The sequence below is a fragment of the Carcharhinus amblyrhynchos genome, chromosome 8 (assembly GCF_965287045.1).
Source record: "Carcharhinus amblyrhynchos chromosome 8, sCarAmb.v2.hapA, whole genome shotgun sequence".
NCBI lineage: Eukaryota > Metazoa > Chordata > Chondrichthyes > Carcharhiniformes > Carcharhinidae > Carcharhinus > Carcharhinus amblyrhynchos.
Window position 1 is genome coordinate 68831353 of NC_137331.1, and position 12164 is coordinate 68843516.

Below are 12164 nucleotides of genomic sequence, written 5' to 3' on the forward strand. Positions count from 1 at the left end.
AAAAACTTACTCCTGACATCTCCTCTGTACCTGCTCCCCAGCACCTTAAACCTGTGTCTTCTTGTAGCAAGGCCCCTACTGACATTTTCCCACTCAGCCTCAATTTTCAAGCAGGCAGGCAGCGGTTCAATCAGGGTGATACATGAATAGGTCTTCCCTCTCCCTCCTCATCCAGCCAATACCCTAACACCAAGATCATCCCACTCCCAACCCCTCAGGGCATCTTAAACCCTCTCGCCCCTGGAACCTGAGGAGTGGTCCTGGGACTTAAGCTCAGTGCTGTACCTGGAGGGGCTGGAAAACTGTTGGCCAATCCGATTGGCCAACAACTCTCCAAGGCGGAACTTCTATTCAACGACTGATGAAAGTCAGACCTGCTGTCAATCAACACTCAATTGAGCACAAAATGGCAGCAGGCCTGTCAGAATCTACGAGGATATATTCAGGCCAAAGACATATCGTAAAGCTTTTCCTCTTGCACTCATCAGGGCAAATGCAAGAATGCCAAATTTCAAATGATCACAACAGTTTGTTTCCTTTTTCTCTTATGGCTTCCTCACTTATCTAACTTTTTATTAAACACATTTTAAGGGGTGGCATAGTGGTTAACTTGCTGCCTTGTAGTGTTTAAAACTGCTGCCACACAGAGCCAGGGACTCGGGCTTGATTGCAGCCTTGGATGCCTGACTGTCTGTGTGTAGTTTGCACGTTCTCCCCGTGTCTATATGGGTTACCTCTGGGTTCTGTGGTTTCTTCCCACAGATCAAAGGTGTGCAGGTTTGGTCATGCTAAATTGCCCCTAGTGTCCAACACATACAGGTAAGGTGGATTAGCCAAGGTAAGTGTGCGTGGTTACAGGAACAGAGCAGGGATGTGGGACTGGATAAGATGTTCTTTCAAAGAGTCAGTGCTGACTTGATGGGCCAAATGGCCTCTTTCTGAACTGTAGAGGTTCTTTGGCTCTATACTGCTAGACACCGGTGCACTTAATAGAATTCAAATGGAAAATTCTGTGGAGTACCAATGGAACCTAGACTTAAGAAACAGTAAGTTAAATTATTGAACAAAAATATAGTAAGTAAAGGATGATTAGAGTTTTTGTGAGGACTCCTCATTCTTCCACCAACAGCAAGATAATGCACGAGCACGTACTTTGGAGAAATGGAAAATCTACTGCAGAATATGTATTGAATGGAGACAAGTTGTCTTCCTTGATGGCTAGATTATTGTGTCATTGACTAGAGAATATTCTACAGCATTGACAAATATATTAGTTTTGTTAGAAAGAAATACTGACAAGGACATGCAAGGGTCAATATGAATGCGTCTGAAATGTGAATACTGTGGATAGAAATCCCATGTTAATTAGATTAAGCCCATCAATCACTACAAGATGAGCTACAGGTTGCCTTACACTTCCTCTTGCAGATGGAGGGTTGAAATCTGAGTTTTGCAGAAATCACATTTGTTTTTTGAGTCTAGCACTAAGAGGTGATGGAGAACTGGGTGCCAACACGTTCATTTGCCAGTGCAAATTATTTCTTGCAAACTAGTGTTTCTTCCGTTTCTTTCTCTGAGGGCTACAAATGCATGTCGCTACATGTGTTTTCGGCCGTTGTTCATGCCACTCCAGAAGGTGTAGGAGAGCACCTGGAGTGACTGATCCATCAGTCTTTTCTCTCTTCGTTGTTGAAATAGCTTCTATCCATTTTGTTATTTGCGAAATATTGCACATTGAAATCAGCACAACACAGAAGGCGAATGAATGGTAGATGCAAAGCAGCATCATGTAATTCTATCATGGAGCAGATTGAAGCTTCAACATCTCGCACCATTGTATCATTGTGGGACTGAACCCGAAAGCTGCATTGCACCACACATATAGACTTCTATACAATAAAAATAGTAAATGGTTCCCTGTAAAATGTTGATCTATAGTTTCTTTGAAGTTATCTTCCGTTATTTAACATCTGACTGTTTACTGCGGTGGACTAGAAACTTACGAAAATTTGCTTAGTTTTTATGATTAAACCCATTTCTAGCTGTAATAAAGCTTGGATCTGATTATCATGTAAATATATCAAACAATACTTTTCAGTGGAAAGAAAGAAACCAATTATGTTCTGATTGTGGTAGTCCAAATCTGGTTTTAGGTTTGTGATCACGCAATTGAAATGAGCAAAAACCTGAACTGTAAAGTCAATTCTGGACATCGGAGCAATTTCAAATGCATTTTATTGCTGATCACAGTCAAAGCAGAAACACAATTACATAATGTTTAATTAATGGATCTTTTTAAACACTTGGCTTCACCCTGATACCTGCATTGTTTGACCATTTAATATTCCCATTACCCCAAAGCCATAGCTACGCATTTGCGATTATTGGTATTAAAAAAAGGCTATCCAGATGGATGGAGTTCTGTTAGTTATGTCACTGCTAATGCTCTGCTGATTTTTACAGATTCTATTAGATCTGACAAAAAAGAATCGAAGTGTCCAACTCCAGGCTGTGATGGCAGTGGTCATATTACTGGGCTATATCCTCACCACCGGAGTTTTTCAGGCTGTCCTCACAAAATGAGAGTGCCACCAGACAGTGAGTAGTCAGCAGTGCAACATACTTTTCAACCTTAAGCCAAACTTTACACTCACATGCAGTATATATAATTCACTGTTGTGTGCAGTTGGTTTATGAGGAACATTCAAAATCTCTGTAGCTATAATAAAAAAAAGTGTATGCACAATATTTAAATTAAAGGAATGAAGGCGTCTCAGTCTGAGAACTGGCTGCACATTAGTTGAACATATGGGGTTTAAACAGACCAAATGTTCTGCTTGGCAAATCTAGTATATTGATATGATTATAGCTCATGGCTTCACCCTGTTACTCAATGATTCCAAAGTCAGCACCTGGGTAAAGAGAAACGGAATACTGAGTTTTTAAATCTGTAACTCACCTGTTGGCTTAGAACTGAGTGATAGTTTATTTCAAAAACCCTGTAGACAATGTCAGTCATTCTCCCTAAAGCTATTGTGAAACAGTGAATTGATAGTAGATAAGACATAAACTGTCTCAACTGTTTATATATATTTATAATAATGAACACAGTTTAGAGTTTATATTGAATGCTATTGTGGCAACAATCAGGGCAGCAACAAGTAGTTCTTTGGAAGTACAGAACTTAAATATTGCTGCAAAAAGACATGTTGCTGAAACTTTCCATCTTGCACGCATCAGGGCATTAAAAGAATACCAAATGTGTTGAGAACAACAGTTTATATATCATGAAAAGAGTGCTGATGGTATGATGCCATGGCAATGTCTCTTAATAAAAGAGGCATTGCCATGGAGGATGCACCAGTTAACTGATGACTGGCAATTGATTTGAATTTAAACAATTAACCAGCCTGGTTTGAATTTAAACAAAGCTTGGTAGTAGACTGTCAGACATCAATTAATTGGTGTATTCTCCATGGCAATGCTTCTACTAATCAGAGTCCATTTGCCAAACAATCAGCTCTCTCTTCTCATGAAGTATAAATTGTTGCTCCCTTTACATTTAGTATTCTTGTGAATGTCCAGATGAGTGCAAGGCAAAAGCAATGCAGCAACAGGTGTTATGAAGCCACAACGGAAGCAAAATAGTGTCTATTTCATTAAGCTGGCAAAGATACCAGAAACACTTGCGAATCATGCAATGACAAATTTAAGATAGCCTAACCCTCTATTCCTGCAATAATTGTCTTATAAGAATATTTCCCATCTCTTCAGGTCTTCAGTGCCAAAAGAGACACTGAAAAAGTAGTAAACAAGAACACCTGAATACTCCAGATTGAAAGAAAATTAACAAAATAAATAGATGAATGACAAAAAGTGCTGGAAAAACTCAGCAGGTCAGGCAGCATCTGTAAACAGAATCAATGAGTGAAATTTTGGTGGGACCAGAAGTTCCCACCCAAAGACTGTGGTAGCAAATTTCACATCCTCACCACTTTTCTGGTAAAGATGATTCTTTCAAATTTTCTATTGGATTTCTTGGTGATTATTTTATATTGCAGGCCTCTTGTTATGCTATCCTCCACAAGTAGAAACCATTTCTATGTATATACACTCTATCAAAAGCTTTCTTAATCATAAAGATTTTTATTAGATGACGCCTCAGTCTTCTTTAGTCAAGAGAAAAGAAAACAACTTGTTCATCTTTTCCAGATATGTATACCCACACCTTTCTGGTATCATCCATGTCAATCTCCTCTGCACTGTCTCCAGTGTCTCTATCATCTCTTTTTAGAATATGGTAACCAAATTTGCATGTTATGTGCTAAATGAGTTTAACCAAGGGTCAATACAGGTTGAACATAATTTCCCTACTTTTAAATTCTGTTTCTTTAAAAAGAAAACCTGCCTTTTTAATAGCCTTGCTAAATTGTGGCACAAATTTTAGCGATTGATGTCTTTGTACTCTTAAATCTCTATTTTACTCCATCTAGACCAACTCCCTCCAAGTAATACGTGACCTCCCTATTATTTCTTCCAGAATGCACCACCTCACATTTATCTGTGTTGAACTTAATTTACCAAATATTTGTCCATTCTCCAAGTGTATTACTGCCCTCCTCAGTATTGGCTCCCCTGTACCCCCAATTTAAAAATTGAAGTCCAACTCATTAATATAAATTATGAACAGCAATGATGCCGGCACCAAACTTTGTGGAACACCACTACCCACCCTCAGCCAATGTGAATAGCTAGCCTTTACTCCCAAACTTCTGCTTTCTATTTTAAAGTAAGTTAATGATTCATTCTGCCACATGTTTCTGTTGCTATAAAATGTGGCCCTACTTATTAAACTATTATGGAACACTTTATCTTAGTCCTTTCTAAAAATTAGAGTAAATTACACCTACTACACTCCCATTTTCCACTTTCTGTCACCTCTCAGAAAATCAATAAGGTTGGTCAAGCAAGATTCTCCCCTTCAAAATCCATGCTTGACTATTAGAACATAAGAACATAAGAAATAGGAGCAGGAGTAGGCCATCTAGCCCTTCGAGCCTGCCCCGCCATTCAATAAGATCATGGCTGATCTGTTGTAGCTCAGTTCCACTTTCCCGCCCTCTCCCCATAACCCTTAATCCCCTCTCTTATCAAGAACCCATCAACCCGCTTCTTAAAAATATTTAGCGAGGCAGCCTCCACCACTTCAACGGGCAGAGAATTCCAGAGATTCACCACCCTTTGAGTGAAGAAGTTCCTCCTCAACTCCGTTCTAAACCGCCTCCCCTTTATCTTGAGGCTGTGCCCCCTAGTCCTACTGTCTTTTTTGAGCGGGAAGAGTCTCTCCACCTCTATCCTATCCATCCCATTCATCATCTTATACGTCTCAATGAGATCTCCCCTCATTCTTCTAAACTCTAACGAGTACAAGCCTAGTTTATTCAGCCTCTCCTCATAGCTCAATCCCCTCAACTCCGGTATCAGCCTAGTAAACCTCCTCTGCACTCCCTCCAGGGCCAAAATATCCTTGCGCAGGTGCGGCGCCCAAAACTGCACACAGTACTCCAGCTGCGGCCTCACCAATGCCCTATACAGCTGCAGCAAGACCTCCCTACTTTTATATTCAATCCCCCTCGCTATGAAGGCCAGCATCCCATTTGCCTTCCTGACCACCTGCTGCACCTGCAAGCTGGGTTTTTGCGACTCATGCACATTCATTATTATATTTTCTATTCTCCTATTTTCTCCTTTAGTAGGTGTTCCTTTAATGTTCCTACTGATCTATAATTCACTGGACCAATTCCATCCCTCTTCTTAAATACAAAAATTATATTAGTTATCCACTAGCCCTTTTGACATAATTTTTGAATGAATTATTAAATATGTGTAGTAATGACACTGCTATCTCTGGCCTGCACCCTTTTAAAATGCAATCCATCCAAATCAGGTGCTTTATCTTCTTTGGGTTTGATTAGTTTATTTACTATATCCACATTGTAATTTTAAATATACTTATATCATCACTCATCTCAATATCCAATGTCATGTCCATCTGTTCCATTCCCCTGGTAAATATCAAAGTGAAAAATTATTTATAAGCAAGCTATCTTTCTACTGCCATGGTCCTAATCATAAGACCATAAGATGTAGGAGTAGAAGTAAACCATTTGGCCCATTGAGCCTGTTTCACCATTCAATGTGATCATGACTGGCTTGGTATGATAATCCTCAATTCCACTTTTCTGCCTTATCCCCATAACCCTTGATCCCTTACTGATTAAAAACATGTCTACTTCAGCCTTGAACACACTTAATGACCAACCTCTGCAGTAAAGAGTTCCACAAATTCACTACTCTCTGGAGAAGGAATTCCTCGTCATTTGTTTTAAACAGACAATCCCTTACTCTGAGATTATGCCATCTGGTCCTAGACTCTCCCACAAGAGGAAACAACTTCTTAACATCAACACTGTCAAGTCCCCCTGAGGATCCCATATGTCTCAATAAAGTAACCTCTTATTCTTCTAAATTCCAATGAGTACAGGCCCAAACTACTCAACCTCTCTTCATAAGAAACTCCAAAGCCATTTCCAATCACATCCCTATCAAGATAATTTTCTAGATCAGTATGTCAAGAAACCAACTAGTGAATGCTCTTTGATAATCCTTGAAAAATGGAAGCTCTGTTGAAAAATATTCATGATAGCATGGAATTTTATATGAACTTGTGAGTGATTTAATTAAGTTCAAAAGTAGGGTCTTATATATTTTGCCTTGTTGAGATATAAGTAGGAGGGGTCAGTTGATGAGGGTAGATTGAGAAACTGGATTAAAGGGTATGACAATAGATAAGCAATGGCAAAGGTTAAAAAACGCAAGATAATTATACAGTTCCTTAAAGCACATAAACATTAATGGAAATAACGGATGAGAAAGAAGTTAAATAGTTTTAGATTAAAGGAAGAGGCTTAAAATGTTGTCTAAAAGAATTATAAGCCTAAGAACTGAGAGGAGTTTAGAATTTAGTCAAGACAACCAAGAAATTGATAAACAAAGTTAAACTAGAATGTGAGACTTAAGAAGCAAGTGACACAAAAACAAATGATAAAATTTTCTATAAGTATGTTAAAAAATTAGCAGTTGTAAACGTGAGTCCCTCAGAAGCAGAAACAGCAAACAATTATAATGAGAAGTAAGTAAATAGCAGACATGAGACAAATACTTTGGGCTGTATTTTCAGTGGCTGATGGGGCTAGATTGGAGTTGGGTGGGCATCCGCCTCAATTCCACCATTGAACCACTTTCAAACAATTTGGGTTTAGGGCAAAATGGTGTATTTGTTTCTTGCCTGCAGTAGCAGATAGCCAATAAAGGTTGGCTATAGGCCAATTAGTTTCCCTCTCTGGTGCCAACGGAAATTTTTAGGTTTGTAGGCAGGTCCTTGGAAGTGATTGAAAATGACGAGCAGAAGGGGGTGACTTCCAGGCAGCAGCATACCAGGGTAGGGGCAGGGAGACAATGCATCCCTTATTTTATGAGTTTCTCACGTATCTGACACTATTGTCTCATGTCCTAGGTTGCACATTGTTGGGAGGCTGTTTTTTTACATAATTCTGTCCTTGAAATCTTGTGCATGCAAAGTACAAGCCCTCCTTGTGCTTGCAAGCTCTGGCAGCCCTGGTTGCACCTCCAATTTGTTCTGATCCCTATGCCAGAGTATCACTTAATTTTCTTTGTGAGTTGGTCACCATGAACAGGGGGCCCTTTCCACAATGGTGGTCCGGCAGCTGTAAATATTTTTATTTTTAAAAGTTTTGAAAGTCCTGAATTATATGGTAAGCATGTCCTCCGGCCATTCGCTGGCCGTTCCTTTGTAAATTGTGTCCAGTGACTATTTTAATTGGGGTTCATTGTCAGGGCCCAAATTCAATCTTGATGTTGGGATCCTGATCCCAAAACAAAATCTCTAATATTAGAAGAGTCAAAGAATATTCAGGAAAAAATGGGGAACTAAGAATCCAGTGAGGTTATGGAAATTCATATTCATAATGGAATACTACCTGAAAAATTAATGGGACCTAGTGGTAAAAGTTCCCCAGGAACTGCTGACCTACATTCCAACGTTTTAAAAGAGGTGATGGTAGGGATAAGCAATGCATTTTTTTCATCATCTAGAATTCCCTACATTTTAGAATGGTCAGCCTGGACTGGAAGGTATCAAACATGACCCTGCTATTTAGGAAAGGAGGGAGAGAGTAAACAATGAATATAGGGCAGTTAACCTGACATCAGTATGGAGGAAATCTATTGTCAGGGAAAAGATAACAGGCACTTGGAAAATCACACTGGGCCAGATCGTGTGATCTACCTGGTGCAGCATTCTGCACCAGATATTCATCGCATGAAGTTGGAGTGATGTCGTCAGCTATCCAAGCAGTCAATCACATTAAAGGATTTTCACAGACGCACAAACAGAAATCAAAAAGGAGTAAAATAAAACCATTTCTAAAAAGATTTACATTGAACAATTTACAAACTGAGGAAAATTATCGCTAAAAGTAACCAATTTTTTAAAAGTCCACTAATTAATCACTTAACAGCATGTCACAATTACTGAATTATTTTTTCAGGGCAAGTTCATCAAATTTTATTAATTGCATCACTGTTAAAAAGACCCAGATGCACCTGATTGAATAATAACTTTTAAGGAATTTATAATTGCAGTGTGGGAAGGGAGGGGGTGTAGTTGATTTTCTCACTGATTTCAGTGTTTGATAGGGAGGGGCACACCACTGCCAGTATTGGGGTCCTGGGAGAAAGAGCTTTAGGCTCGAATCTGCAGTCTAATCAGGGGCACAATTCCACTGATCCTGACCACCCCCTCACTCCTCCTCCACTTCCCTGCTGAAACAATGAGGCTCCTTCAGCTTGGGCTGTCAGCACAGATTTATGAAAAGGAAATAGTTCTTAAAAATCTGTTTTTTTTGAAATTATAAATAGTTGAGTGGATAATGAGGAACATTGGATGCAGGATATTTGACTTTTCCAAAAGCATTCGATAAGCGGCATGGTAGCACATTGGTTAGCACTGCTGCTTCACAGCAGCAGGGTCTGGAGTTCAATTCCGGCTTCGGGCGACTGTCTGTGTGGAGTTTGCATGTTCTTCCCATTGTCTGTGTGGGTTTTCTCTGAACGCTCTGGTTTTCTCCCACAGCCCAAAGGTGTGTGAGTTAGGTTGATTGGCCATGCTAAGTTGCCTCTTAGGGTCAGGGGGACTAGCTAGGATAAATATATGGGGTTATGGGGATAGAGTCTAGGTGGGATTGCACTTGGGCCAAATGGCCTCTTTCTGTTCTATAGGGTTCTATGATTCTAAGACGCCTCACAAGAGGTAATTACACAGAATTATGGATTGTGGGAAATGTATTAGCAAGGATTGAGGATTGACTACTGGATGGAAAACTGATAGTACAATTAAACAAGCCCTTTTAACTGTAACTAACAGCATAGTGCAAGGACTAACACTTGCCCTCAATTATTTATAGACCAAGTGTAATGTTTGCTGATGATAGAGTGTTTGGAATGAAAGTCAGGTTAAGTGAGTGGGCTAAAACAAGACAGATAGAATATGTTTTGAAGTGCAAAGTAGCAACTTGGGTAGGAAAAATGGAGAAGTGAAATATTTTGTTAATAGTGAGGATATTGATATTTAGAGGGACCTGAGTGTCCTTATACACTATCACAGAAAGTTCATGTGCAGGTGCAGCAAGCAACTTGGAAGGTAAATGTTATGTTGCCCTTTACTACATAGGGATTGGAATACATTCCTAGTAACCACATACTAGTCAGCTTAATTGTCACGGTGGATAAGGTTTGAGAAGCAATAATCTGGGGGAAAAATCAACAGGTACTTGAATAGGTTTGAATTGATTATGGAGAGTCAACATAGATTTATAAAAGCCCTTGAAAAGCAGGGAAGTTATACTGAAATAGTATAAAGCTCTGTTTAGGCCACAACTAGAATACTGCATCCAGTTCTGGTCACCATATTTTAGGTAGGATGTGAGGGCCCTTAAAAGGATGCAGAAAAGATTTACGAGAATGGTTCCAGTGATGAAGGTTTTAGCTACAAGGTAAGAGTGGATAAATTTGCAGCAAAGGTGATTGAGGGGAGGTTGAATAGAAATAGATAAATTTATTACATGTTTAGATAATGTTCCCATTAATTGATTAGGATGAGAATTAGTATATTTGGATTGCTATCTGAAAAGAAAGAATGTGCACAGTTATGGGGATAAGACAGGAAGTGAAAATTGGTCTTCTTTCAGAGAATTGATGTGCAGGCTTGATGGGCCGAATAGCCTCCTTCTGCATTGTAAAGCTCCTGTGATCCCGTGAAGTACAAGGGGATACAAATTTAAGATTTTGGCAAGATATGCTGTGGGGATGCAAGGAAGAAATTTTTTCATACAGTGAATGGTAATGACCTGGAAAGCGCTGGCAATGAGGGTGGTGAAAATGGAAAGAGCGAATGATTTCAAAAGGAAATTGGCTGGGGGAATAGAACTGACTGGGTTGCTTACAGAGAGCTAGCATTGATTCAGTGGGCTTTCTGGCCTCCTTCTTCATCATATTGACTGCATGGGTGAGATTTTCCAGTCTTGACATCAGCTGGCATCATCACAGATGAATGGATTTTAAGAGATGTTAAATGTCAAAAGCTCACCAGATTTTCCTGTCCCACCCTTCACAAGGCCTGCTGGTGTCAGGGCCAGAAAATCCCAGCCTATGACTCTTTATAACAGTTAAGGCGTTTTATTGCAATACATAAGACCTTGGTGGAATCAAACCTAGTGTAATTTATACAGTTTTGGTCTCCTCAGCTAAGAAAGGAGATAATTGCTTTAGAGAAAATGCAAGAAAGACTCACTAGACTGACTTCTGAAATCAGAGGATAGTCCCATGAAAAGAGATTAAGTAGATTGGGCTAGTATTTCCTGGAGTTTAGAAGAATAAGAAGTTATCTCATTGAAACAGTACGGTCCTAAGGCCCCCTCCTCCCCAGTTTACTCCTGGCAAATGTCCAATCACTGGAAAATAAGCTAGACGAACTTAAAGACAGATTCATTTTCCAAAGAGAAGTGAAGGACTGCTGTGTGCTGTCTTTCATGGAGACATGGCTCACTCCTGTTTCACCAAATTGTGCCTTACAACCACAGGGCTTCTCAGTCCACCAAATGGACCGTAGAGCAGGCTCAGGCAAGACTCGGGGAGGTGGGGTCTGCCTTCTAATCAACACCTCATGGTGCCTAGACACAGTTACACTGGCAAGTTTCTGCTTAGTAAAAAGTCTCACAATACCAGTTTCTGCTCCCCAAACCTCAGACACATGACATGAAAATGCCGTCCCTAATGCCTTCTGCAGGAATTCATAGCTGTTATCCTGACAGGACTTTATACCCAGACCGCGCTGGACAAAATATATACCATCACAAATACACTTGAGATGAAACATCCTTGTTCATCATGGCCGAGGATTTCATAGAGACCAAGCTCAAGAGCGTGCTACCAAGATACCACCAACACATCTTTTGTTCCACAAGAGGCCCACACATCCTAGACCACTGCTACACAAATACCAAAAATGCCTACCGCCCTATTGTCTGCCCACATTTTAGTAAATCAGGCTATGCTCCTGCTCTCAGCTTACAAGCAGAAACTGAAATGGGAGAATCCATCAAAGAAAGTCATGCAATGTTGGTCTGTATTTAAAATTCTGCAACCATAGCATGACAAAGAAGCAAATTCACATGTTTCCCAACCAGAAGCCATGGATATCCACTGCTTGCTGAAGTCCAGGCCTGAGGCATTCAAGTCAGGTGACCCTGACCTATACAAGAAAGCCAGGTATGATCAACGGAAATCCATCAAAGATGCCAAAAGGCAGTAACGGACAAAGCTAGGATCCTAGGCTAGCCACATGGACTCATGCCGACTATGGCAACGTCTGCAAAACATCACAGGCTACAAGATGAAGGCAGGTAAAATTGCTGGATCCTCCATGATGAGCTGAATGCATTGTATGCCCGTTTTGAGCAAGAGGTCAGTGAGAGCCTGCTCTCTATCCTGGAAGCCTGGGATTAGCATGTATCCGAGGTTACAAT

At 40.1% G+C, this 12164-nt stretch overlaps 1 protein-coding gene across 1 annotated transcript in view; it reads left to right on the forward strand.

The window, feature by feature from the left end:
• st18 (ST18 C2H2C-type zinc finger transcription factor) overlaps positions 1-12164 on the forward strand; it is a 138610-nt gene that overhangs the window by 60544 nt on the left and 65902 nt on the right. The window contains exon 6 of the mRNA XM_080193538.1: positions 2464-2598. Within this exon, the coding sequence (XP_080049664.1) occupies positions 2464-2598 (135 nt within the window). The remainder of the gene's footprint in view (positions 1-2463; positions 2599-12164) is intronic.